Below are 27,663 nucleotides of genomic sequence, written 5' to 3'. Positions count from 1 at the left end.
AAGCTGTCTGCTTTTTAAAATCTACTTCTAAATTTTACCATGTACCTCAACAGGTCTGTAAAACATTATTATGATATAGGGGGCTGGGGATTTAGTTCAACAGCACAGCGCCTGCCTGGCAAGTGCAAGGTCGTGAGTTCGATTGCCGGTACCGGAAAAAGCAAACAAACAAACAACATAGTTATGACATAAATATTATCATGTAAAATAAAACATATTATTTCCATTTGTGTAAGCCTGTCAAATATTGTATCAGTGGCTTCCTGGAGGGCAGTCTCCAGTGTTTTCTGTTCTCTTGATTTCATCAGGACAGCCTCTTCAGGGTCTGGGGCATGGCTTCCATTGCAAGTATCTTCTTTCACCCATTTTGTGTTGGCCTCTTATGTCCCACAGCTATTGCCTTTTTCTTTCCAATTTATCAGAGCCCATCTTCTAGTAGCCTACTTAAAAAGAGAGGTAATATTTTTGCTTATTTACATATCTGGAAGATGTCTTTATTTCACCATCTTTTATTGATAGTTTGGCTGTTAAATCTAGGTTAATAATCATTTTCTTCTGAAGTTTAAAGGCACGGCCACATTGTTTTCTATCTTCTAATCTTGTGTTGAGATGTTATTCTGATTCTTGTTCTGTTTTTTATTCTCTTTTTGACATATTTTAGGGTCTCCTTTTTCTCTGTAGTATGTGGGGTTGGGGGTTGGGGATTGAAGCCAGGGATTTTACAAGGTCACCGTGCACAGTGAAAGATGAGTTTTGTTTTGTTTGAGACAGGGTCTCACTATGCAGTTCAAGTTGGCCTTGGACTCACTGTGTAGCTCAGGTTGGCCTTGAACTTGTGGTGAAGCCCCTGCCTTAGCCTCCTGATGCTGGGATTACAGGTGTGCGCCACCACACCTGACTCAAAAGATGAGTTTTGATGTGTTTATTTTTCTCTCATTGTTCTGGACACATACCATACCCTCTAATATGCAAAGGCTCAAATCAGGAAATTTTCCTGTGTTTCTTTTATTTTTTTAATTCTTATTGGTATCAGGAATAGAACTCATAACCTCACACTTGCTGCTGTGCTGCTGAGCTATATCCCCGGCCCTTGTATTTCTTTTAAAATCGATCACACCCACACATATTTTATCTCTTTACCTCACATATCCTGTTTTTTCCTCTTATATCCTTTATTAATCAGACATCCTTTATTAATTGGACTATTTGGCTTGATTTTCTAACTTTCTTATTTCCTGCCTGCAGCCCTACTGGTGCTTACTCTGGTACTTTTGTTCCTTACTTGTGGGCAATTTTGGATCACGATTTATTTCTCTTGGCACTGTCTCTATGGAAATTCCCCAAGGCCTAGACTGAAGATGAATCCATCCCAGAGGACCTACGTGGCTTCTGCTGGATGCTTGGTGGTACTGTCAACCCCCAAACACTTTCAGTTCTTGCCACTTTGTTTTTAGGAAGAAGAAAAGATTTTCAAAGTCCCTCCCAAAAGAATAAAACAAGTCACTCAGGCAGATTAAAACATAGTTTGGAGTTATAAATTCTCTGCAAATATTTAAAATAAAAAAAATAAGAAAGTCCACTAGATAGCTGACTCCCAAACAAATAATTGTCTACGATACAGTTCCCTAGGGACAGTTTGGGGGCCAGAATATTTTTAATCCACTTTTACATGATAATATAGTCCTTTAGGATTCCAGCTTTGTGATAGGGTCTTTCTGTTAGATTTCTTTTTCTTTTTCTTTCTTTCTTTTTTTTTTTTTTTGAGACAGGATCTTGCTGTGTAGTTCAGGCTGGCCTTGAACTTACTGTGTAGCCCATGTTGGCCTCATTTGCAGTGATCCTCCAGCCTCAGCCTTCCACGCGTTGGGATCACAGACATGAGCTATCATGTCCAGGTAGATTTTCTACTTTGAGGAAGCCCTAAGCTTTATCTCCTGTGCTATAGTAGCACCCTATGGAAGCCACTATGCTCAAATTCAATTCTTTACTACCTCTCTGGGTAGCTTTCACTTATTGATCTTCAGCTAGTGTTTACTTTCCTGTCAGCTCATAACTACATTTTAAAAATGCCCTTTTCCTGTAATCCCAGCCCTTGGGAGGCTGAGGCATGAGGATCATTGTGAATTTGAGGCCAACCTCGGCTACATAACGAGACCTTGTCTCTGCAAAGTTGCTCAGTAGGCCTCAAACTTGTGATCTTCTGCCCCAGCCTCCTAGAGTGGTGGGATTACAGGTATGAGCCACTCACCTGGCTTTCCAGAGTATTATGTTGAATGAAAAAAAATAGGTTACACACCATATGATACATTCATATAACACAAAATAAAGTTATGGAGAGGGAGAGAAGTTAGCATTGCTAAGGGGTAGGGCTAGGGATGGGATGACTATAAAGAGGTAGCTCAGGGGCGTCCTGTGGAAGGTAATAGTTCTGTATCCTGATTGTGGCTACTAGTTCACACAAATGTACACATGTGATACACTACATAAAACTGTACATATGCAAACACAAATGATTGTAAAACTGGTGAGTTCCAGGTAAACTATTGCATCAATATCAATTTCCTGGTTTGATATACAAAATGTTACTATTGGAGGAATGGAGTAAATGGTATAGGGGAGCCTCCTTGGACTTTTTTGCTACTTCGTGTGAATCTGCAATTACTTGAAAAAAAAAAAAAAGCTTTAAAAATACTTTCATTTTTTCAGCAATTTAAAATTTTCCCAGGGTAGAACTGCTGGTAACACTTAGATGTTCATACTGCCAGAAACATTCATATTATCATCAAGGGCTTATAAGTTGTTTTCAATTTTTACAGATTGTCATTTGGATGAGGTTGCAGGAGGAGGACAGGACAAACACATGATCAATACAGGGTGTTTGTAAGAGCAACTGTTTAAGGGCTTTAAGGAAGGCTGTGACATTTGAATAGATCATCTGTTGGCTTCTTAGGGATATGAGGAAGAACAAGACTGGAAGCAATTATACTTAATTGATTCTAAAAGGCACCTTCCCTCCCGCTCTTTTGGCATTTTAACATCTCCCAAATTGGGATGTTTCACTGTAACTGTTAGTCAGCAGTCATACTGGATTTGTCATAGCTGCTCATGAGCATCTAAATTTGCAAAACGGGTGACTGAGGCTTGGCAGAAAATTCCAGAGACAGAAGAGAAACACTCTTTGGAAATGCCGTATCATCAAAGCCTCTGACACAGGACCACAGCATGTGGGAACCCAGGACGTCCAAAACTGAGTCAAAAAAGGAATCATTAAGGATCAGTCTCTGAATATGAAACTGTGCGTACACTGTTTCCAGGCAATTCTTTTGTATTTTCCTTTTATGATAAAAATTTATATGCATATAAACCTATGCTTTCAATAAATGTAAAATAAAAACTAAAGTGGTAAGAAAGCAGTCACAATGTATTTGTAAGTGTTTAAAAACAAGGCATAAATAATGGTACGTTTTACAACTGATGTTGGGAAAAGAGATAATTGTGAGGAGAGGGAAGAAAATTCTTAAGTATTAGGAAGAAAAAAATCGACTTGACTTGGTGAATTCTTGTGGGAAAGGTAAGGAAATGGGAGGAAATCGAGGATGGCTTCCAGATTTAGGGACAGAGGAGCCGGTCTGGAGAATTCAATTTACAATGGGTCATACTGAAAGAGGCGGATGGACGAAGCCTTCGTACTAGCTTTGGCCACTGGGACGGAGGCCCACGCCCGGACCTGGGGGCTTGGCGACCGCTCGCTCTTGCGGATTCCCCGTCCTCACGCGTGTAGGCCTGGGGCGGGAGGTGGGTGGAGTCCGCGCAGCGACCTGACACCGTCCGCCAGCACTTCAGCAGGCGGAACACTGTCCAGGTCAGCCCGCCGCTATCTGCGGGAGCCGCGTGATTGGCTGGAGCCGCCAGCGGTGGGCGGGCCCGAGTGCAGGGTCTGTCCAGTAATTGGCTAGGAAGTATTAAAAAGGCCTAACTCTATTGTCGAGGCCGCCCCCGAGGGGCTGGTCCGTTATCACCCTGCCCCGCCCCTGAGCAGGCCAGGTAAGCAAACTACAGTGGCATTGGTCAGTTGAAGGGCCCTCACCGCAACCGCTCCTTTCCGAAGTCGGAATGAGAGAACTGTGATTGGCACAACTGCAGGGGCGCGGCGCACCAGGCCGGCTGGACTTGGATGTCCGCCCATTCCGGGTGTGGATTGGACGGCGAGGTCGCTAACGTAACCCAGGAGGCGTGGCCAGCACTAATAAAGCCTAGGGCCGGCGCGGCAGCTGCAGTAAGTCCCACCGCAGCTAGATCTCCGGGTGGTTTGCGAGAGGCGGAGCTCAGCAGTTCCCTCCGCTTCACCTGCAGCGACTTCCCACCGGGTGTCTCGCCGCAGCAGCCAGAGAGGGGACCGACGCCCACTCCCTCTGTCAGAAAAATGTGAGTTGACTCTGGTGGAGGGGCTGGACACCTCCTCACCAACTCTCACCCCCAGCGCCCGACTCTGCGGGACGGAAAATGGCGCATTGCAGCAGCTGCGGCGACGCGGGGAAGCACCGCCGCGCCGTCCCCCGGTCGGCCCTCCCGGGAGGGGCAGCACCCCTTCCTGCCCCAGCCACAGCTACACCCCAGGTCGGACAGGGAGGCAGGGGTCCCACGATCACTGCACCCTCACCTCTTGTCTGCGTGGCGCTTGGTTCTGGTCTCGGTGCGGTGGAACCTCCGAGAGGCGAAGGGGGCCGTGGAGACAGACAGCGGGGTACTCGAAAGACCCTTTCTGGTCATCCGAACCTGTACTTAGGGCCAGCCCTGCAGGCTCTAGATGCGTGTGTGCCTCTCACCCAGAGTGAGACTTACCCCTCGTGGGAGGTGCAGAGCTCCAGAAACTTATTGCCAGTTCTCCGGTGCCAGCTGCGCCCCTCTGTACAACTGAGGGACGGTGGCATGGCATCGCGTTCATCCCAAGGCCACCCGTCTAGGTGGTGGTTTATGTCATGAAGTCCGAGGCAAGTATTTTTTGGAGGAGAACTAGCACTGAGCATTGTCCCTTTCTTCCAATACACAGTTCAGTTTCCAGCCATCTTCAGCATTGTTCCTTCCCAAGTTCCCGAAGAACTATGGCTAAATTAAGTACTTCTCTGTCAGGAGCACAGTGTGTTTAATAGATACTTTTCTTTCTGATTACTACTAGCTGGAGCACTGGCCTCGCCCTACATGTGTTTCTGCTGCGTCTCTTAGTAACAAATAAGAGGAAAGATTTATTGGTGTTACATAAGGGTTGTAACTATCCCTGGATATGTTACTGCTGAGTACTTCCAACTCTGAACAAGTAGTAAGCTGTGAGTTGCTCACACTGTATATAACCATTTCACTTTTTCTCTTCAATTTCTAAGGTTAACTATAAGTGCTAGTCTGTGCATGTTGGACAAGTGCTAAGAGTCCAGTTGTTTTTGTTTTGGGGGAGGGGACCCTTCTCAGCTGACTGATTCCACATAGTGCCCATGTGAGATGAACAGAAGGAGATGGAGAAAGCATGGTGGCTAGCAGGGAATCACGAGGTCTCTGACCTTAATCTTGTCATTGGTGCCACCATCCTGGACTTCTTCCAACACTGGCTGCTCCTACTCATTGAGATTTCCGCTGTCAGTCTAGATCCAGAATGCTTAGTTAGCTCAGTAGCAGTGCAAGAGTCTTAGGGCTCCCTTAGCATTGTATCATTTTTTCCCTTTGCCTTTTCTGTACCTTGCAGGAAAATGTGAAAGTGGCTCCTTAAATGGGGATAAGTCAGAATGATCTGCTAGCAAAGCCTTTCTGAGGGGTAATTGTCCATTTTTTTAGTCTGAAAGAAATTCACTTAGGGCAGAGGAACTTCTAAGTATTAGTTTTATGGTAATTAGCCAAAGACTCTCCTTTCTCCTGGCTTTGTGATGGTTTAATCTCTAGAGCTTTTGTTCGGGGACTGCACTGGTGAAGTGTGTTCTACAAAGTTCTCCTTTTCCTTGAGGAGCTCCTAAGGAAATCTCTGCTCTCCAGCAAATTGTAGAGATCCTCTGCCTCTGCCTGTGTCTTTTTCCTTAGCAGAGAAAATCTCATCCTTTAGGTTAGGCTGCTGGGAATTCGTTAACAGGTGAATTTAGCCTTCATATCTTGGAATATACAGAGAAGTTTACCTTGACCCTGCATTGAATTATTCCCTCCTAAGCCTAAGATATTCTGTAGCTGTAAGTGGTACTGAAAGAGACAACAGTATCCATGTGTGTACAGTAATGTAAAGGTTTCTCTATGGAATGTAGGGAACTAAGGATGTCCCTTGAAATTCTGCCAAATGTAGAAAAGGAAAGGACAGAATGTTTATGATGCATGTACACTGAGCACTATTTGTAGCATTTTTACTTCCTGTCTATGTTCTTGGAACAGTTTCCATTACTAACGCAATTGTTTTGGGCTCCAGATTCATTGTAAGTGAAACCCCTGTTTTCTTTGCCACAAACAATGCAAACAAACAGTCCTGATTCAGTCCATCTATGTAGATTGACTTAGTCCATCTATGTAGGCTTTGCTATTGGTGATCTTCAAAGCTGTGGTTATAGCAGCCCTGAACTACTAATCACTGCATGAAACATAGTAAGTGGATCCCCATAAGCAGTGTCTGTCATTTTGCCCCTGCCTTCTATAATCACACTTTGCAGTTGAGTTCATTGGCTTGTCCTGAGGGTTTAGTCTTTTCTCCTACTCCACATTGGGTTTTCCCATTTTGCTTCATGTGAAGGCTTCTGACAGCCAGAAAAGTGCCATTTAGGTCAAGGTACCTTTGTCCCGGTAGCTGTTGTGTTACAGTTTGGGTCAGAGGCTATCCCCAAACAAGGTCTTGTAATGACACTGAATGCCAGCTAAAAGTTATTATGGGTTCTTTCATCTTTTGCTTTTTGCCTCTATGTGGCCTGTCTCTACTTGGAATTGCCAAGGGGCTAGAATCTCTTCCATTAACATAGAACCTACTCACAGTTGCTTTGGCGAGCATGCTTGCCATTCCTTTCTTCCCTTGTTACTTTGTCTGCTCTCCACTTCTCAGGTCTGCTCCAGCTCAGCCACCAGCTGAAGGGACGGAAGGGGCTGCCCCCGGTGGGGGTCCTCCTGGCCCTCCTCCCAACATGACCAGCAACAGACGACTACAGCAAACCCAGGCGCAAGTAGAGGAGGTAGGTGGATAGATGTTTCTCTGAGACTTTCTAACTGCAGGAGTTCAGAAGCGAGGGAGCATCTTGTCTGTTCTCTTTTTTTATAGGGAGATGGTTAAAAGCTCTGGAGATAAAGCATTCCTTAGTTACACAGATCTAGACTTGTGATCCTCCAGATGTTCTTTCTCATCTCTAGCAGGACACTTAGCAGCTCTGACTGTGCACCCCTCACAGGTGGTGGACATCATGCGTGTGAATGTGGACAAGGTCCTGGAGAGGGATCAGAAGCTGTCAGAGCTGGATGACCGAGCTGACGCCTTGCAGGCGGGAGCATCACAATTTGAGAGCAGTGCTGCCAAGCTAAAGAGGAAGTATTGGTGGAAAAACTGCAAGGTGAATTTCCTTGTCCTCTCTGCTTTCTTTTCCTGGGCTTCCACTTGTAAAAGGCAAGAAAACCCTTGACCTCTACAGTCCTTCCCTCTAATGGTGCCAGATCTGTGCCCTGCACTACTCTTGGGAGGAATCTGAGTGTGTGCTCTTGAGAGATGAATACTCACGTTGGCCACCAGGGTAGGCTAGAGTATTAAGAACCTCTCAGAGCAAGTGCTACCCTGAGAGGTTTAGAATGAATTAGGAACTTTTCTCCATAGGAGTCTCCTGCAAGAATTCTTCCATGGCCTTTCCTCAGACACACCCAACAGCAACACAGTAGCTCAGGATTAAAATATCTGCAACTTCTGAGAATGCACTAAATTTTTTTTTTTCCCCCGGTACCGGGAATCGAAATCACGACCTCGCGCTTGCCAGGCAGGTGCTGTGCCGCTGAGCTAAATCCCCAGTCCCCTAAATTCTTCACAATGAAAACAAAACCAACTGAATAAAGATTCAAAGTCTACCTTTCCATTAGAATTCCTTTTCAAGTCCCCAGGCAAAAGGAGCTGAGCCAGAAAGAGCCAGCTGCTCACTCTGTGCTGGTCCTGAAGAGCTATCCACAAGGTGCTGGGCTTTCAGTCCCATGGGAAGCAGAGGGTTAGGCCCTTCTTAGAGGCCTGCAGGTTTTCTGAGTGGTGGGTAGCATCTTCCACTGTCCCGAGGATGGAGGAAGTTCTGCTCCCACATCTGTGGTTCTGGTTCCTTTCCTCCTGCCCCGAGTCCATGGGCTCATGTGTGGTCTGTGTTTCCTCAGATGATGATCATGCTGGGAGCTATCTGTGCCATCATCGTGGTAGTTATTGTAAGTAAGTATCGCTGAGATTGCTGATGGGGTGAAGAGGTGGGAAGGTCCCGGAATCTTCTCCCAGCCCTGCCTGCCTGCCTGCCTGGGGAGTGGGGCTGCTCTGACTGAGGTATGGAGACTGCTGCCGTGGGATTGTCATGGGCTTCGGGAGGGAGGAAGAGCTGAATTGGGCAACTTTCCTGGTGGACAGGCCTTCCCCTGCTCTGAGGGAGCGGGGCTGTGCCATTTGTCACTGGCTTGGGTCAGAGGGAGACCATGGGGCTGGGACACTTACAACTGGTAGGCCTGAATGTCTGGTAACTTGATGTAATTTGCCCTCTTGTTTTCTCCTGTCTTTCTCTTTTCCATCTGGAACTTCCTGATTCCTGTGTCCAGTCTACTTTTTTACTTAGGAATGTGCCATCCCTTCCCTGTTCTCCATTGCCATCTGAGCTCATGTCCTTCTCCTTGTTTGCTCTCTCAACAAACTTCCCATCTGCCTTCCTCCACCCCAGCCTGGGCTTCCCCATCATTCATTACTCCTTTTTGGTTGCATTCATTGCACTCTGTCCCTCAACACTAGAAATGCTGCTCATGGCGCAATCTTGAAGTCACTACCTGAAGAGCAACAGCTGACGCCTCTTCCCTACCCTCTTCTTATGACCTTTTATGTTCCTCCAAAGCCAGAAAGAATCAGTGGCCAAAGGCAGAGGCAGGGGAAAGGCTGAGATAAAGAGCCCAAGATGCTGGCAAGGCAGGTGGCAGGAGAAGGGTATTGGTGCCTATGGCATCTCCTAGAATGGCTGGCTGCTGGCAGGAGGGGATTATGTGTGGATGGGAAAGTGTGACTTGCCCTGTGCCGCCCTCATTGGACCCTCCCGAGGGCCCCGGGGTCAGCAGGTCCTGATGCAGTACCCGTTTAGAAAGTCAAGCCTGTTTTTTGCAGTTATTGCTAATCTGTTGGTTTAAGATTTTCTGTTTCTTCAGGGATCTTCCAGCTATTTGCTTTGTTCCCTCTAGGTCTGGAAAACAAGTCTTTACTGATTGTAAAAATACCAGGAGACTGTTTTAGAAACGGTCTTTTGCTTCTACTAGAAGGAGCTGTCTTTTCATGTTTTCTGCAGCATCCTGTGTTGTTCATGAGAAATCCAACAATTTCATTGGCCAGAGTTTGGGACTCTTAGTCAGTTTTAATTCTGGGCATACAGAGAGGATGCCTGTTATAGAGAAACAGTGAGTTGAGGGCCTAATTTGAAAATAACAAGCTTGCAGGAAGCAACTTTTTGCCCTCTTGCAAAGCAAGGTCCAGTTCCTCCCTTCCTGTTGATAAAGGAATGTGAGAGTGTTAGAGGTGAGCTCCTTAGACTCCCATCAGACCCTTCTGTGCCAACCCAGGTACTTGCTTAAGATAGGGATGAAGCAAGAGGTCCTTCCCCAGGCCTGGCTGATCCAGAGGGCTTAGGGGAGGGGAGTCCAGCAGACGCAGCAGCTCAGTCTCAGGGTATGAGCAGTTCATTCAGAGCTGGGCGTATGTCACAGGCCCTTTGCACCAGAGCTGCCTGACCATTCTTCCCGAAGTGCATTCCCCTTCTGAAGCACCCTCACCCCTCTGAATTGTGCTGCCTCCTTTCTGTTCCTTCTCTTTGCATGTTTTGTTCACACAGACCATACAACCTGAGCAACCAGAGGATAGGAGTAGCTCAGCCTATCCTGGGGGCTTTGCTTTTTTTGGTGGTACAGGAGATTGAACTCAGGGCCTTCACAGTGAGGACATTTTCAGCCCTTTTTGTAATTTTTATTTTGAGAGAGAATCTTGCTGAGTTGCCCAGATTGGGCTTGAACTTGTGATTCTCCTGCCCCAGCCTTCTAGAGTGCGGAGATTTATAGGTGTGTGACACCTTGCAACTCCTGGGAGCTATTGCTGAGCTTCAGGATGAGATAAACCCTGGTGCTGGGGGAAGAGGGCAGGCTGGAAACAGGAACGGGAATACCCTTGACCTTGATACCTTCTGTCTGCTGGCGCACAAGTAGGCAGAGGCCGAGGCCACAGTGGGCTGGATCCGGATGCTATTTTCCATGCAGCAGCATTTCACTGTGCAAGCCATCCTTCCTTTCCCTTCGCCTGTTTCCCGCACTCCCTTCGTCCTGCCCCAGAGCGGGACTGAAGAGCTGGAAGAGCACAATCAGTGCACCCTCCCAGCATCCCCTCGGAGGTCTTCACTCTCCTCTGGCTCCTCCTTGCCTAATGTAGGGGTCACCGCTGGAGAAGATCCACCACTGTCCTGGATGTGTCCCAAGCCTGGAGCAAACCTGCCCTCTTGGCCCACCCAGCCCTAGCACGGGATTATTTCCTGGGTTTCTGTCTCCCTGAGGCTCACCAGGTGTAGCTAGCTCTGTTCTTTTGGGGATGTTTGCCCTTCTACTTTCTTTCTCACCCCAACCCGAACCTCTTCTGTGTCTTTGCTGTTTCCTCTCCCCTCCCACTCCCCAAGTGCATGAGCAGATATGCAGCTAACACAGGACTCTGCAGTCAAATGAAGCCGAGCTCCCCACATTCCCTTCTTCGGTTTGCCATGAGATGATGTGGGGTTTTCACTGTGTGTCTGTCATTACCTCCTTGTCTTTTTTCCTAACCCCAATCTCATACTTGTATAGAATAATAATGGTTGTACTTCTACCAAAGGCATGTGGCATATTTACCAATTTCATGTATTCTGAATAAAGGCAAAAAATACAAATTCCTACCACTCAGCTGGCTCAGTGATTGTTTGGGTTGGAGTCACAGGAGGGAGAGGAGGGGCATGTTGTTTCTCTGTCAAGTCCACGTGGCTGCGGGCAGGAAGGGCTGCTCATGTGTGCTGTGTGGTGTTGTGTTGGCAGAGGAAGTGGTCTGTGCTCGCGGTGTTTGTATCTGAAGCAGCCCAGCTCTTGCAGGTGCTGGTGAAAGGAAGTGATGACAGGAAGTCGAGTGGGCATCTCTCACAGCAAACAGCTCAGACTTCCTCAGGCCTCTCTCCATTGCCTCCTTGCTGGTCCCAAGCCTGCTTGTTCTGTCCCAGGGGATATGCCCATAGGCCTCTAGCACACAACACCTTTCCCCATTGTCCTCACCTGCTGTTTGCTTAGGCAGCTCCACTGCTGACCCAGCACATTGTAGGAATGAATAAAAGGAGATGCCCATCTTCCACAGCTGAGGGAGTGAGGATTTACAGGTATCCTGCAATTCCTAGCGGCCATCTGAAGGAGCAGGCCTTAACTGAAGGTTAGGGCTACATGGAGCAGCAGAGATGGAGCCCCAGCTTGCCTCTGAGGACCTGTGTTTCACAACTTCCAACACTTTGCAAGTAGGAACAGCTGTGACTCAGGCTAGGCCCAAATTGGGACCACCATGGACTGGAAAATGGGAAAGTGGACACAAGGGCTTTTATTTTGACAGAGTTCTGTTTGTGAGGGCTGACCCTGTCCCCATCCTGTACCCATTGTTGGTCACTCCTTCCTCCATTTCTTTTTGTTCTTTTTTCCTCCCACCTCACCTCAGATGTGACCCTCTGATGTCAACTCCCCCAGATGTTCGGGCTTCCTGTGGCCCCTTCTCTGCCCAAGGCACACAGTGAAGGAAGGTGGGGCGTGCTCAGGTGCAGGGGTAGGCCCTCCCTCAGGTCTGGCACTTCCTGAAGGTCTTGCCCAGCCCTGCTGCGGTGCTGCTGGAGAATGAGACTGTGCTGAGCCTGGAGCGTGGCTACTCCGAGTGCCGCAGGGTCTTGACAAACCTTGTTGAGGAAGCTAAGAGAAACCAGGGAACAGGATGGGATTCACTTAAGGTTACCTCAGCAGCAAGAGGCTATCTGGGGTGGTAGGGTGGCTGGGTGGCGGGGGCATCTGGAACACACATATCTGGGCTGTGTCCTTGTCTGGATGATGTGGTGCTCAGAGTGGGATGATCTACAAGTCAGCTGGGTCAGGAGCCAGAGCCCGGGGCTTGGGTGCTCACCTTGCCGTCTCTGAAGCCCCAGGAACAACAGTGCAAGAAGGAAGAGGCAGCTGGCAAAGATGACTCCATTGGCCATTTCCCACTCTGTAGGGAGAGCAGCATGGGTAGAGGTCGGCCCTGTCCCAAGCAAGGTGTGTGTGCATGCACACGTGTGTACACCCCAGGGAGGAGCTAGGAGCCATGCATACAGTTCACATCACTCCTGCTGCTCCACACTCACTCCTGCCCCTTCTCTCAGGACAGCATCTCAGAAATTGCTTGTGAGAGATTCAGGGTCGTCAGTCACTGACAGTTAAACTAGACTTTGCAAATAACTGGGAAACAATGATGCAAACTAAGGCATAAGCCCAGTTTTGGAGAAACACAGTCTAGCAAGCAACCGGATAATGCCCCATGTTCCTGGACATCTGCTTTTCAAGGTGAAGACCCTTTCTTTTCTGTCCCCTCCCTGTTCCTTTTCAGCAGTATCCAGTGGCTTTCAAAGTGACATTCCAGTTAGAAGGCCCATTGAGATTACAGAGTTTAAGCCTGTAAGGGGAATCACATTTCCTCTTTTGCCATTTATTGGTAGGGGACCCTGGGCACATTATTTAACATCTATGAATGCCAGCTTCCTGGGAGTTGTGTGCTGTGGTGCACACTCCTAGTCCCTGCTCCTTGGGAGGCTGAGGTGGAAGATGACTTGAGCCCAGGAGTTTAAGGCCAACCTGAGCAACGTAGTGAGATTCCGTCCCCAAAAATAAGTAAAATGGAAGATTATACTTAAAATGTAAGTGCTTATTATAGTACTTGACTCATGTAAATGCTTACTAAATATGATTACCTCTGAAACTTCAAGCTATTTCCCTTTCTTTCACATTACTCTTGGCTATAGCTGTATTAAAGAACTTGTAGTTCCTTCAATCTTTTTTCAGCTGTTTTATAATTTGACCTTTCTGTGTGCTGTTCTTTCCGACTCGCGTGTCCCTTCCCCTCAGCTGGCCCCCCGAGTGTCCTCCATTGCCCACTAGTCTTGTCTCCAGGAGGGGCAGGATCAGGAGTCCTTCCATCTTGATCTCCCCCAAACACACTGCCTGGCCCCCTGGAGGCTGGGGAGGACCATGTGGTGGAGGCTGTTGCCTTGGGAAAGCCAGAACAGGGCAGCAACATGAAGGGGCTGGGACTGAACAAAGTGTGTGGGTGGCAGCATGAGGCCAGAGCCCAAATCCAGCGTGAGCCCAAATGCAGGTGATGCAAGAGTATGTCCAGTACCTGTGATTGGGTCAATCCTGGTGCTGACCATGAGGGGCTGCTCCAGAGAGACGTGGGTGACCTGGCAGGTATAAATGGCACCTGTTGGGCCGGGGTCCGCTATCAAGTAGGACGAAATGCTATAGGTGCCTGCCATGCTTTTCCTGAGGCTGGAGAAGGAGGCACCAGAGACTTGGACTGGGTCTCTGCTCCCCTCCTGTCGGATCCACGTCACCACCATATCCAGAGGGTAATAGCCAGTGACTTTGCAGGTGAGGGTGGGCAGCGGGGCATCATTCGTTGAGCTCAGCTGTACTTTTGGGGAAGCTGGGGAAAGAATAAGGAATAAAATTCTTGAGGGGTCCAACTGGGGCCAACAGGCGAGTCTGAGCCTGAAGCCAGTGGGAGTGAGTGGGCTGTGGAGGCCACGGTTTTCTCTGTTGTTCCAAGGAGTGGGGGTCTGACGATGCTGGCTGTAATTACTTTCTGGAAAAGTCACAGCACTAGCTTTCCTCTTCCTCTTTTTTTCAGTAGTATTGGGGGTGGAACCTCAACCATGCTGGGCAAGTGTTACACCCCTAAGCTGTACCCCCAAACCCATGACTTCTTTTTTTTTTTTGTTTTTTTCCCGGTACCGGGAACCAAACTCACGATGTCAAGCTTTCCAGGCAGGCACTGTGCCATTGAGCTAAATCCCCAGCCCCAAACCCATGACTTCTTGTCATCACTGCAAGCCAGCAGCTTTGAAGGAAACCAGGGGTAAAATATTCCTTCTGGTCAGAATTGCTCCCACCACCCCTTCTTAGTCTGCTGCTGCTCCTTAGGATGTGGTCCAAAAGGACTGGGGTGATTGCAGGTGGCCAGCCAGGGCACAGCAGGGCAGGGCAGGGCAGCAGGATCCTGGCTAGACAGCTCCTGGTGGAGTTATGTGGAGACCCAGAAGACACCTGTCTGATGCCCTCTGTACGTCTACAATGAAAATGGTGTGTAGCTGGGGTCATACAGTCTGCCTCTCAGGAAATCCCCTTGTATTTGCATCATATTTTAATCTGGCAAACAATCCCAATAGGTGTGTCCCTTCCCTCACCCAGGTGACCAATCCCTGGCCTCACCTTGGATGTTGAGCTGGAGGATTTGCTGAGCTTGGTACAGAGAGGTAGTGATCTGACAAATGTAGGTTCCCTCGTCCTTCAAACTGAGGCTGGGCAGGGTAAGGGAGGCATCCCCGGCCCTGAGAAGCTGCTCGGGCGGTAGGGTGGCACCCTCCCGCTTGGCCTGCCCCTGCCCTTGCCCGGTCTTCCATCTGTGTATCAGTTGGCCACTGCCCCTGTGCTGCAGCCGCCACTCCACACTGGTGAGGTCCAGGCCTGGTGCCATTGAGAAGCCACAATCCAGGGAAGCTGAGGAGCCCAGCAGGAAATTCAGGGACTGGGTCAGTGTTGTCACCTGAAACTCCACTGTGGGGATAAAAAGGGACAACTTGTGAGCTGCTTCCTCCTTGAGGTCACCTGGTCTCTCAGCTGTGGGTGGACACTGGCCCTGCCCCCTGCCCTGGACAGTCAAGCCAGTTGAGTTCATTTCCCATCAACTGAAGCCACAAAGAAATGGGGCCCTGGAAGAACAGCTTGGTGCACGGGGATCGCTCACACCTCAGACTGTCTGATGAGAGCATGGATCTCTCACCAGGAAAGATACACAGGCAACATTATCAAATTCATGCTATTGGTATTCGCCCTTACGGAGCCACCACCAGCACAGCTGCAGTTCCAGAACCCTGGCTCTTCCGCTTACTAGCTCTGTGATTATGACAAGGCGCTCAGTGTCACCAGGCTCATCTGCTCAAGTAAGGCTGCTGTGAAGACTAGGATAAGAGAATAAAAAGCACACACTGTTGGTATTTGTCCCAGACTTGCTTGACCTAAATCAATCATGAGGAAAACAAATCACACAAATAGAAATAGTGGGATATTCTACAGGACAGCTAGCCTGGACTCTGCAGCAATGTCAAGGCCAAGCCAGGTGTGTTGGCACATGCCTCCAACCCCAGCACCCTGGGAGACTGAGGCAGGAAGACAGCATGTTCAAGTCCAGCCTGGGGCCAGCTAGTGAGTTAGCAAGAGACCCTGTTTCAAAATTTAAAAAGCGCTAGGGCTGTAGCTCAGTGTGAAGGCTCTGTGTTCAATTCCCAGTATGAAGAGGAATGAAGGAAGGCAAGATGGAAGAAAGAAGGGAAAAGGGAGTCAGGGCAAGTGGGGGATATAGCTCTGTGGAAGGCCCTAGGTTTGATCCCCAGTACTACCACACACACACAAAAAAAATCCACCAAAAAAACCAATGCTATAAAAGACTGGTCTAGACTGAAGAATAGGAACAAAACGCAATGCATGATTTTTGTTTGAATCCTGGACTTAAAAAAGTAAAAGCTATTTTAAAAGTGGGACAATTGGAGAACTTTGAATTTGGACTTTGTATTTGAGAGTAGCATTATATCAACTTAAAAAATATCTCCTGCTAACTGGAAGCTTTCCAAGTAATGGGGGACAGGAACCCTGGGAGGAGGAGCACCTTATTACTGATCCTATGCAAAGTGCCAGTGGAGGGTGGTGGTGGGGATGTAACGCCACCTGACTGCTAGTTCATTTTGTTATTAAATTCTCTATACACGGCACCATGAGTGTAGACCACTCCCCCCACCTTGGTTGGCTTCTAATGTGATAGCTTTGATTATGAAGAATGACCTTGTCCCTCACTAGAGACCTATACATCACCATATGGGAGCACTTGGGGTGAAGTGTTTTGATAGCCGACATTTTGTTCAGGAGAGAGATGTATCTATTTGCATATTGAAAAGAGACAGAGGGGGGCAGGCAGAAGAGTATCAATTAGCAAACCTAGGTAAAGGATCTATATATGCTTTATATTATTCTTCCATGTTTTTTGTAGGTTAGAAAAAATCCAAAACAGCAGTATAATAGCAAACCATGTCGGGCTTACATTACACACTGAGCAGATGTATCTCTCCCACTCCCTCTTTTCCCTCTTCCTCTCTTTTCCCTTCTTCCTTGACAGGGATAGGCTGGCTGTGGACTCACTAACCAAGTTGAGTACAAGTTGACCTCAAACTCAAGATCTTCCTGCTTCAGCCTTCTGAGGGCTGGAATTATAGGCATAGGCCACCATGCCCAGCTAGAATCTTTCTTTTCTGATGTGGCAGGTTGCATTTATTTGGGCCTCAGAAAGGTTAGTGCTCTAGGACTTTCCCAGGATAGAAGAATAGCCCTGTCATCTTCTGTGTACATGGCTGGCAAAATATTGGTTTAGATGGGCTCTGGAGAAACCTGTCATCTGGAGAAACCTGTTCTTAACTTCATGTGACTTTTAGGATATGCTAAGTTACAGAGGGCAAGGGCTGGGCTTTACTAATAGGAGAAAATGTGTATGTGCTACTGAGGTGAGCATGCTAATAAAAGATGTGTCTGTATGCCTTGCTGTGATTATTTTGGAGTACCAGACTGACTTAACTTTTCTCTGGGACAAAACTAGTGCTTGCCCTAATAAGGGTGCAAGGACAATGTATGTGAATAGAAAGCTCCTGCATTCCTGTTGGGCCTTGGCATCCTGTGAGATGAAATCATCTCCCTTTGGAGATGATATATAGGTTTTCTTTGTGCTGAGACCCTCTCTCAACTTGTGGGCCTCACAGCATTCTCCTGTCTGGACTCGGGACCCTGAGCTGATCCATGCAGCAGATGGATGTCCCTTCTATTGCATCTCTTGCCACTTTACAGAAACAGAATTTCTTGCTCCTTGCTTTTCATGTCCTCACCTGTGGTCCGCACTGTCCCCTGGGGGCCCAGGGGCAGGTTCAGCGTGGGCTGCCGGACAGCGCCTTCATCCGCATCCCCGAGAGTCTTCATTACCATGGAGACACTGGGTCCGGGTCTAGGTACCTGCACGTTGGCCATGAACCAAGTGGCCTCGGGTCTGCCCTGGAGCAAGTAGTGGGAGATCTCACAGTTCACCACCTTCCCACTGCAGTCAGCGTGGAGCAGGGCTGTGGCCTGCGGAATCTGTACCCCGTCCACTGGGGAGAAGGGGATGCAAAGAGGTTGGGATGGTGTGGGCAGGGGCATGTGGGGGCTGGGCCATCTCAGGAGAGGGAGCCCAGAAGGATAAGAACACAGGGTGAACGGTGCTTACCTGAGGCCTCAAAGATAACAAGTGGGTCATCCTTGGCCACTGTGTCCCCTTGGAAGTCAGTGAAGCCTTCCAGGGAACCATCATCCAGCACTGGCACCTGCTTCAGCACCAGCAAGGCCTTCTCCCTGTTCATGTCTCTGGCAAAAGCCCTGGGGTGCTCAGCTTCTGTTACCAGGAAGCAGTCCAAGATCACGTCCACTGCCCGCAGCTGCCTTTCTGCCACCTGAGGCTCTGCCGGCGACATTCTGGGGTGAGCATCCTCTCACAGAAGGTTACTCCACACCTGCTTTGCACCTGAACACCCCAAATACAGACTCATCGAGGGGTCAGAGTTGTCTTTGGGGTCCTAGGTGTCTGTGTACCTGTATTCTGTCTTCCAACCAGTTTGCCATGCTGGGCAAATACTTGTTAGTGTGAATTATTATTATTTAATTTTCAGTTTTTGGAGACAAGGTCTTACTGTGTAGTTCAGGCTGGCCTTGAACTCACTATATAGCCCAGGCTGGCCCTGATTGAACCCACAGCCATCCTCCTGCCTCAGCCTCCTGAGTGCTAGGATTATAGGCATGTGCCATTATGCCTGGCTGCTGTGAATTATTTAAAATCCTGGATCTGCCTTGCTCAGAAGAGTTTATGCTTTTAGTTTTATTCCAATTATGAATGAAAGACCGTCTCTTCAGTCAAAGGAATTCTCAGGAAAAGCAAGTAAGTGAGCACACAGTGCTGTGGGAAGGAGCCAGCCAGGCACTTGCTATAGCTCCTCCGTGAGGGCATCTTCCGGTCTCCAGCGCGCCTCTCCGCCACTGCGGTGGCCTCCCCGCCCCCGCCGGGAGTCCCTTTCTGAGAGATTTCCGGGGCCGGGGAATGTTCCCAGGCCAGTGCCTTCTCCCTCGTGGGACAGCGGCTCCCCTGCCACTTCCAGAGAGGCGCCCTCTTTACCCTTTTTCCTGCGGGGTCCTCAGCCCCTCTCCCCACACCGTCGATCCTTTAACTTGCTGGCCATGAGCCTCTGGCCCGGTGTCTTAGAAACCTGGCCCCCTGGTCCTCCTGGCCCTTGGGCCCTTCTGGCGCCCCGACGAAGGCGGCCACCTGGGCCCCCTAGGCCCGCGCCTCCCCAGCCAGTAGTGACTCACCGGTTCCGGCTCCCGCTGCTCGGGACAGAGCCGCGTACAGCAGCAGCCACCAACCCTGCCCGGCGCCCATGGGGCCGCAGTCCTCGACAAGCTGCCCGTGCCCGCGGCCACCCCGCTGGTGCCGCCGGCCTGGAGGAGAGCTCCGGAACACCCCTCTCTTGGCCCGTGGGTTTCTTCAGGGTCCTCTTTGGACTTCTCTTTCGCTTTCACTTGCTCTCCTAGTCACTGTAGCTGCCTTTGCCTCTAGGCAAATGCAGACGGAGTAGCTGCCAGAGCCCTGCTCCCGGTTCTTCCACTTTCCTCGGCCCCCAAGTCTGCGGGTGATTTCGCTGCACTCATTTGCTTACGCTGAGCCCCAGGAAAGTGGGGCTGTAAACTGCGCGGATGGGGCAGGGGACGGAGCAGGGGACGGGGCACGGGCGACGGAGCCAGAGGGGATTCCGGGTGCTGGTGTGGCTTGGGCACTGTCCACCTTTTCTGCTGGGGCCATACCCTCTATGGCCCCACCTCAGGCTAGGGGCTGCAGAGAGGAACCAGAGAGCTGCGGTGTAGGAGTCTGTCACCTTTTTTAAAATTAGATTTTACTGATACATTTTAGATATACACAATGATCACATTCATCAGAGAGAATTTGTACCTGTACATGGTGTAACTTGATTCTTTCTTCTCCATTCCCCTCCCCTCCCTTCAACCCCTCCTCCATCCACTCTCTGTTTACAAAAGCTTTGTTTCCATTTTTTCCTTTTTTTCCTCACTTTTTTTAAAAAAACTTTTCCCATCTTTTCTTTTTCCTCCCCCTCCTTTATTCCCTCCCCATTTGAACATTTTCTTCCTATTTCACAATACCTGATACACATTTTAGTCCTTATTTACCCTTTCAGTTTCTCACACCAGAGAAACAATGGTGTCACTTTTATTTTGCCCATGTTGTTGTTGAGACAGGGATATAACATTTGGGGCTTTTACTGCCAGAGCCTGGGCCGTCCTGCAGTTCAGGGGCCAGACTTGCTGTGCTCTTGTCCAGGTCACGCCAGTCTGGGGCAGGCACTTTGTCAAGTGTGTGCACAGCAAAGGGTCTCGAGGAGAGGACGGACTGGAATAGGTCCTGATCTCGCTTTGGATGGCCAGTGGGGCAGAGAAGAGGCCAGGGCCTTGTTGTGGTGACACCTTCCCTCCCACCCAGCTATTCAGGGGTAGGAAGGCAGTTCGGGCTTCCGGTGGTCCTCCTGGATGGGGATGGTGTGGCCCTCCTCCTCCCGGGGGTAGCTGTATGCACAGGGCTCCGCAGACTCCTCTGGGTTTGCTCCTTTGTCTACAGAGGAATGAAGTGTAGACAGGAGGTAAAGCAGGAGGACAGGAGCTGAGGAGGCTGAACTTGGGGCTGTCAGGAAGGCGCCAGGATGGGGGACGGGAGAGTGGGGACTGGGCTGGTGAGGCTGGGGCTGAGGAGGTGTCAGGGAGGTTCCAGGGGTGGCAGCAGGGCTGAGGTGGCGGGTGTGGCATGGTGCCAGGATGGGAGGCCTGGATTCTGTCTCTTACTTGATTGGCATTTTCTCTGTTGGTAGAGGAATAGAGCTCCGGCCAGGGTGAAAACCAAAAGTATTCCGGAGACGATCACGAAGAGGCGGACACAATCTGAGCTGCACAGGGACCCCTGGGCTGTGAGAGGCAGGGCACACAGGGCTTTTGGGAGGGTCTGGCCCTGCCCTCCTGTCACCCCTGCCTCTCTCTCTCCTACCCTAGCTTGTCCCTCTCAGTAGACTCTGTTCCCTCTTCGTATCCCTCGTCATCGGAGCGTCCTACCCGGCCTCTCTGCTTTCTCGCTGGGGCTGGGGATTAGGAAGAAAACTCACATGGCCTGAGGGTGGTGAGAGCTAGGGCTGGCAGCTGCCTGAAGCTAGCTGGAGTCTGCACAACCCTGACTGTCCTGGCCTCCAGCACCTCTGGGAAAACAGCCCAAGTGAGCCCTGCAGGGCACTCTGTGCTGCAGGCCCACGAGCTGCTGGGAAGGCAGGAGCAGGCTGGCCAGGAACTCTCTGGGGTGGATGCGGGAGTGGGGAGCACTAGCTGAGGTGTCACCCTTGCCCCAAGTACTGGACACCGGGGTGGGGGCTGGAACTTACTGTCCGCATAAGGTGAGTGGCTTGGTAGAGGGTATGGGCCTAGGGGAGAGATGGTCCAGCCCGGAAGAGGGTCACACTCGGTGCACGCCGCATCCCTGCATTGCCGGCCCACGGGGCAGGCACACTGCGTGTTGGTGGTGATGGTGCAGTTGTGAGTGGAGATACCTGGTGAAAGAAGGTCGGGGACAGAAGACACTCAGGCCTCAGCCACCTTCGGGTCCACATGTTCAGTCCCCAGCACCATTTCAGGCTCAGCTTGGGGCAGGATCCGTTTCCATTCCCTCTGCCTCACCCTGCCCCCAGGAGGGCCTGCCTCTCCCTCATGGTCACCTCTGGCCTTCAATGTTATTATGGTTGTTACTAAAGAAGAAAGTTAGTCATTTCAGAACATCTTTAGGCTCAGAAATGGAAACTGCAAGGCGGAAAGAACTTACATGGCTTTCTTTCATTACTCATGGATACTTTCCTAGCTTTCTACTGAAATGTGATATAAGTGCAGAGAAGTGCATGTGTCCGAAGTATAAGCCGTAGGTGGAATCATACAGTATGGACTTATTTCTGTCTGGCTTCTTTTTCTGAGCTCCTTGTGCATGCAGTTCCTCCATGGGGCTGACTGGAATTGCAGCGTGTTCATTCTTGGTGCTGCAGGAACCCATCACTGTGTGAAATTTCCCAGTTTCAGCAGTTAGGAATGGTGTTACCGTGATGCTGATGGGCTTTTAACTTTACTACAGAGTTACTGATTACAGACATCCTTTGCCATTTGCCTTTTTTTTTTTTTTGTTTTGAGACAAGATCATATTATGTAGTTTGGGCTGGCCTTGAACTCCTTATGTAACCCAGGCTGGCCTTAAACTTACAGCAATCCTCCTGCTTCAGCCTCCCGAGTGCTGGGATTACAGGCATGTATCACCATGCTCGGCTCCTTCACCTTTTAAACATGAATTTTACTCCAGTGTAGGGGTCAGGTGCGGGGTGATGGGGGGTCTGGGCTGGGTTGGCAGATGGTTGGGGCTGAGAGGAGGGTGAGTTGGAGGACAGCAACACCTAGATGTGGGACAGGCTTGAGCACGAGCCTCGGGGATGCACACTCATTGGAACCTGCGTGTCCTTGGAACTGTGACAGGTGGAAGAGGGGCCCAGGAAGGGAGAATGCCAAAGAGCGCTCTCAGCTCTAATACTTCCTTTCCTTATGCCTTTTGTCAGGACATGGGAGAGACAGGTTCTTTCCTGTCCTTACCGCTGTGGCCGCTTCTGAATTCTGACTCTGGATTGCTACTAGAATTTAGTGTCTTTGTGGCTGGCCAGGAACTGTGTGTGAGCCAACCTGGACAAGGATCCATTAAGGAAGAGCTGGAGACACTGGGGACAGGATGGGGGGCTCATGAGGTTGTCTGCTAAAAGGGAAAGGGCAGGGCTGAGGAAGGTGCAGGGCTCCTCACTACGGATGAAGAAAGTGCCCTTGCCTGCAGGGGTGAGTATCCATTTACCTGTCTAACCTGAGCACAAAAGCCAGCTAATGTCAGGCACTTCCCGTCTTAAAGATGCAAACACTGAGACAGAGCACCAGGTGCACTATGGTGTGGTCCCCAGGGTCCTTCTGTAGCCAGATGCTGCCTGAGTACTTTAGAATCTGAAGGCTGAGTCTCCCAGAGGAGACCTGTGTGCGGATTGAGGTTCTGGGATCAGAGCAGGGGCCAAGACTGGCTCAGTACAGGAGGGAAAGGGCTCTGGCTTGGCAGGGCCTGCAGAGTGAGGAGCGGGGCGAGGGCTGTAACTAAAAGGCTCCACTCTGCAGAGGCTGCAGCCAGGAAGAGAGAAGTATCTTTAACAATCACAGCTCAAAGCTTCTTGAGGACTATTTTTTATATATTAATGATATTGCTTGTGTGTGTGTGTGTGTGTGTGTGTGTGTGTGTGTGTGTTACTGGGAAAGGGGCCCAAGCCCTTATGCATGTTAAGTACACATTTTACCATTGAGCTACAAGATGTACCTCTTTGATTTGCAATCACAAAACTTTTCTTTTTGAAAGCAGTAAAAGACCTGGTGAGACCAAACACGAGGTACCGCTAAGTGGTTTGGTAGTTCCAGGGAAGGAGAAGGTTGTTAGTTCAAAGGGACCACTTTAAAACCTGCTGTTGTGTACGCTGACATAGTTTCTGAATTTTTAGCTAAAATGGAGAAATAAGAGTAGAGTCCATGGGCTGGGGATTTAGCTCAGCAGCACAGCACCTGCCTGGCAAGCATGAGGTTGTGAGTTCGATTCCCAGTACCGGAAAACAAAAACAAAAAAAGAGTAGAGTTCATAAGCACAACTACAGGTACTGTATCTCTCAAGTTTAAAAGAGATGAAGTTACAAAATAAGAAAAACACAGGGCACATACATACTCTTCTGCCCCGACCCCAGAAAAAAGACTTTTATGCAAAAAAGGTCATTACCTCCTGGCTTATGTTATTTTTTCCTTAGAAAGAAGTATTAGAAATGTTAAGTAGCTGGCTTACAAATGTGCAATCTGTAACACAGTATTTTATCAGTTGGGAGTTGGTTACTTGTCAAAAATTTGGGGTCCCAGAATCACTTCCCTCTTTGTATATACTTTTCTTTGGGGAAGCAATGTCTCCCTGTATTGCTCAGGCTGGCCTTGAATTCCTGGGCTCAGGTGACCCTCCTGCCTCAGCCTCCTGAGTAGCTAGGATTACAGGCCTGTACTATCACACCCAGCCATGTCACTTTTTCTGTTGTCTTGATCTTATCCCTATGCCTCTTTTCACAAGCTCTTCAAGCTCTGCTTTCCCCTTCCCTAAAATTATAGATAACCCTTCACTGACACCTGCCTTACCTAGGGCATCCAGTACCCGGTACCTTCCTAGTACTGACCTCCCACCCCTGCTTCTCCACAGTGCCATTTCCCAGGGTCACACCCGCACACCCTTGCCTGTCTCACCCCAGTGACAGTGGCGACAGCTCTCGCAGTGGCGCCTGCTGTGGTAGTCAGGAGAGAAGGAAAGGCCTGGTTTACACGGGTCACACTGAGCAGCCGTTGAGTGCTGGTCACAGTCCTTTACCAGGAACGTTCCTGTGAGCAGAGGACGTGGGGTCAGGCCTGAAGGGGGCTGCTTGTCCCTCTTTTGGGGGCAGGGCGGGGCGGGGGCTGCCACAAGGCACCCCTCTTCCCTGCACAGATCCTGTCCCCACACATCTGGCCCACAGCCCGCCTTACCTGGCCTGCACATCTGGCAGCACAGCCTCTCTGGAGAGCGGTAGTGCCTCTCTGGACAGCTCTTGGGGGCCGGAGCAGCTGAGAGCCCCAGCAAGGTCCCCAGCATGCAGAGCCAGCCAGGAGGGGGCCAGGCCATTGCTGCTGCCCAGGGAGCTGCGTCTTCCCGCCGGTAGCTGACTGCTGGGTGCTGGTGCCTTGTTGCTCTTCCTGGATGGTAGTCACTGTGTCCAAGCTGCCTTGCTTCAGTGGCAGCTAGACTTGGGTGGCAGGCAAAGCTCTGTTGTGGCTGGGTCTTTTTTTTTTTTTTCTCACAGTAGCATCCTCCACCTCCTTCCCCTTTTCCGCGTAGCAGGGAGGAGGGCGTTAAAGGGCAAACTGAGACATTCTGTTCTTCAAAGATATTTCCTCTCTTGTTCTCCACCGCCCCCCACCTCTGTCTCTCTCTATCTCTATCTCTCTGTCTCTCTTCTGAGGATTTTTTACAAAAAGAGTATGGTCATAGAGTGCCCACCTCTCTTATTTGCAGACTTACACACCCAGATGCCCACACGGCTCCCTGTCCAGTTTACTAGTTAATCTGCATATCACCTCTCTCCCCTACCTCCATCCCTTCTTTCAGAAATAAGTGGTTTAAGAAGAAAGGAGAACTTGCCTTGAGATCCACAGTCTTGAAAGTCTTGGAGTTGACGAATTTTTGAAGCCAGAATCCTGCTGGAGCTGGAAGGGCTCATGGTCAAATAGCACTGAGGTGGCGCAGCTATTGGCTATGCTAAGTGGGGCGAATCATGACATAACCAGCCTTGTGTGGATCGAGGTCTGCCCTTATGGCCAAGAGAGCTTGCGGCAGCATTGTTTGGAATCAAAGGCAAGAGTCTTGGACCTGTGTCTCTTCTGGTCCCACTGTGGCTAGGAGATCCTGTGTGACCTCTGGTCTTCGTGCCAGCCTGTGCCATAGGAGCCACTATTGCTCAACCCTCCTGTCCCTGCTGCTCTGGCTGAATAGTCACTATGTCCTGGGGCAGCCAGGCGTCTCCCCTCTTGGACTTGGGACTTGGCTGGTCTCTGTGTGGGTCTCTTCCTTCCCCCATGCAGTGACGGGGCGGCTCGCTTGTCCTGGGCACTTTTCATTCAGGGTTTTGCAGTTGTTTTCACACTGTTCATGAAATGTCACAGCCCTGTGGTCGCACCTGGTAGATCTGTGAGATCTGTTCTTTCTATCTCACTCTTCAGTTTCCTTTCTCTTCATTTTTTCCACCCCGCCTTTCAAAGCCCCTCTATAGTTCCTCAGGGGGGCTCCACTCAAGCAAGAAGCCACACATTGTCGCCACGTGGACAGTTGTGGAAAACCATCCCTCTCACCATCTGGTGGGACTTTCTGCAAGATTCCCTCCACCAAAAGCAGTAACTTAGGGACAGGAGGACTTTGCTGTCGCTAACAGTCCCAGCCCATGCCTATGTTCTGGTAAATGTCATCACTGTTAGCCCGGTCTTGTGACGTACAGCTATAATCTCAGCTACTTGGGAAACTGAGGCAGGAGGATCCTAAGTTCAAGGCCAGCCTGGGCAGGTTAGTGGGCCCTGTCTCAAAATAAAAAGGGCTGGGGATGTAGCTCAGTGGTAGAGCTTTTGCCTAACTTGTTTGAGGCCCTGGGTTTAAACTCCTGTACTGCAAAGCAAACAAGCAGAACAAAGAAGACACCCTCCCCACTCCCCTGTGGCAAGATAGGGAAGGGGAGGTGGGGTGGCAGTAGGTTCTGAGGGAAGGCATGAGGCCTGAGAGGAATGATGAGGGAGGGACCTTTGAGGAGAAACTTGCCAGAGGGGACTTACAGTGCCGCGGGCTGGACCCTGAACTGCCACTCACCTCAGGCCTCCATTCTGTGGGCCAAGGCCCAGGCCTCTGCTGCTTACCACTCTGGCAGGCTGCTGGCCTCCTGGAGAACCTTGGTTAGAGGAGGAAAGGTGGATTCCTGGACCGGGTTCCTTGCTGGGGGAGTGGAACAACCTTCCAGTGAGCTCTGCACTACCCAGGCGGGCTGCCTGGATGGCCCCTTCCTCTTGTCCCCAGGCCTGAGGAAAGCAGCCTCTTGACATCTTCCTTGGACTCATCTACCACTATATTCTCTTATAGGCCAGCCTCTCTGTGTGTGGCCTCCCCCAACAAATGTGCACTTTTCTTGCTTCTGCAAAGACACACCCACAGGAGCCCCGGGAGCCCTTCTCTTTTGAGGACTTTCTTTTTTTGAGACAGGATCTCGCTATGTAGTTTAGGCTGGTCCTGAATTTACTATGTAGCCCAGGTTGGCCTCAAACTCTCAGTGATCCTCCTGCCTTAGCCTCCCTAAGCCTGGGATTACAGGAGTAAGTGACCACGCCTGGCTCATCTTCTATCACTTCTTTTTTTTTTTTTTTTTTTTTTTTGAACCAGGAATCAAACTCAGGACCTTGTGCTTGCCAGGCAGGCACTGTGCCGCTGAGCTACATCTCCTGCCCTTCAGTGGTATTAAATACACCCATGAGGTGGTGCAAACATTGTCTCATCCATCTTCATAACTTTGTCTTATAAAATCACACCTCTGAAGCTGGCTTAGAGGCTGAGGTGTGAGGATGGTTTGAACCCAGGAGTTCAAGGCCAGCCTGGGCAATATGGTGAGGAGGCTCTGCCTCAAAAAACTCCCAGGAAACCAAACCAAACCAAACCAAATCAAACCAAACCAAACCAAACCCTACAAAAGTTTGTACCTTTAAACAATTACTGATAAAGGCATCTATGACAAACAGCCAACATTATACTAAATGGACAAAAAGTGAAAGGTTTCGCTCTAAAATCAGAGAAAAGATAAGACATATAATGGCAGCATTCTTATTCAATATAGTAGTGGAAACATTAGCCAGAGCAATTAGATAAGAAAAAGAAGTGCAAGGGATAACGATAGGAAAGGAAGAATATCACGTTAATAATATCCCTTAGTTATTGTGGGCTGACCAGGCCTGCAATCTCCCAAACGAGTGGATAACAAAGACTTAAATAAGTGAAACAATTAAAATGATGTTAGGGTTCCAGGAGGGTCCAACCTTCTCTCAGAATTCAAGGTTTTCTGGGTTAAGACCAAGAGCTTCTCTGGGTGGCCCATATTTATTTGATTTTCAAAGAAAGGAGCAGAATAGTGAAGAAAATCTGGGAATCTGAGCAGGATCTTGGGAGAATTTCCCAAGTAGTAAATATGTCAATCAGAAGAACTATCTCATCTTTAGTTTGGTATTTATTGTAGGAGCGTGGAGCCTGCAGCTGCAGTCTCTTTTTAATTAACTGGGGTTGGAGCCAAATGTCCTCAGCTGTGGCCTTATCTTGTCCTTTGAGACATCACAGCTTCACAGGCCAAT

At 49.6% G+C, this 27,663-nt stretch overlaps 3 protein-coding genes across 7 annotated transcripts; 1 reads left to right on the top strand and 2 right to left on the bottom strand.

The window, feature by feature from the left end:
• Nucleotides 1-3,391: 3,391 nt before the first annotated feature.
• On the top strand, nucleotides 3,392-10,174 carry Vamp1 (vesicle-associated membrane protein 1 (synaptobrevin 1)). Its single transcript, XM_005378782.2, has 5 exons — nucleotides 3,392-4,425; nucleotides 7,058-7,184; nucleotides 7,398-7,556; nucleotides 8,350-8,401; nucleotides 8,776-10,174. The coding sequence occupies exons 1-5, from the start codon at nucleotides 4,175-4,177 to the stop codon at nucleotides 8,790-8,792; spliced, it is 606 nt and encodes a 201-aa protein (XP_005378839.1). The 5' UTR covers nucleotides 3,392-4,174; the 3' UTR covers nucleotides 8,793-10,174.
• A 953-nt stretch (nucleotides 10,175-11,127) lies between these two features.
• On the bottom strand, nucleotides 11,128-19,497 carry Tapbpl (TAP binding protein-like). 4 transcript variants are annotated; one of them, XM_005378785.2, is made up of 7 exons: nucleotides 18,934-19,497; nucleotides 17,801-18,031; nucleotides 17,427-17,684; nucleotides 14,713-15,057; nucleotides 13,622-13,927; nucleotides 12,371-12,454; nucleotides 11,128-11,316 (listed from the first exon to the last, which is right to left on the bottom strand). In XM_005378785.2, exons 1-7 carry the CDS (start codon nucleotides 19,001-19,003, stop codon nucleotides 11,195-11,197), a joined length of 1,416 nt encoding a protein of 471 aa, XP_005378842.1. In that variant the 5' UTR covers nucleotides 19,004-19,497; the 3' UTR covers nucleotides 11,128-11,194. The 4 variants fall into 4 exon arrangements, with proteins under 4 accessions (XP_005378842.1, XP_005378843.1, XP_005378844.1 ...); XM_005378786.2 differs by lacking the exon at nucleotides 11,128-11,316 and adding an exon at nucleotides 11,781-12,162 and having other exon boundaries at nucleotides 17,801-18,034; nucleotides 18,934-19,491; XM_005378787.2 differs by lacking the exon at nucleotides 11,128-11,316 and adding an exon at nucleotides 11,781-12,162 and having other exon boundaries at nucleotides 17,801-18,094; nucleotides 18,934-19,490.
• Nucleotides 19,498-19,801: 304 nt separating this feature from the next.
• Nucleotides 19,802-24,801, bottom strand: Cd27 (CD27 molecule). 2 transcript variants are annotated; one of them, XM_005378767.2, is made up of 6 exons: nucleotides 24,280-24,801; nucleotides 24,004-24,135; nucleotides 21,057-21,221; nucleotides 20,787-20,876; nucleotides 20,473-20,592; nucleotides 19,802-20,245 (listed from the first exon to the last, which is right to left on the bottom strand). In XM_005378767.2, exons 1-6 carry the CDS (start codon nucleotides 24,413-24,415, stop codon nucleotides 20,121-20,123), a joined length of 768 nt encoding a protein of 255 aa, XP_005378824.1. In that variant the 5' UTR covers nucleotides 24,416-24,801; the 3' UTR covers nucleotides 19,802-20,120. The 2 variants fall into 2 exon arrangements, with proteins under 2 accessions (XP_005378824.1, XP_005378825.1); XM_005378768.2 differs by lacking the exon at nucleotides 20,787-20,876 and having other exon boundaries at nucleotides 24,280-24,785.
• Between the last annotated feature and the right edge of the window lie 2,862 nt (nucleotides 24,802-27,663).

The sequence above is a fragment of the Chinchilla lanigera genome, unplaced genomic scaffold, assembly GCF_000276665.1.
Source record: "Chinchilla lanigera isolate Chin_1 unplaced genomic scaffold, ChiLan1.0 scaffold00012, whole genome shotgun sequence".
Lineage (NCBI taxonomy): Eukaryota > Metazoa > Chordata > Mammalia > Rodentia > Chinchillidae > Chinchilla > Chinchilla lanigera.
The sequence above is the reverse complement of the archived record's forward strand: the minus strand, read 5'-3'. Positions and strand labels throughout refer to the sequence as shown.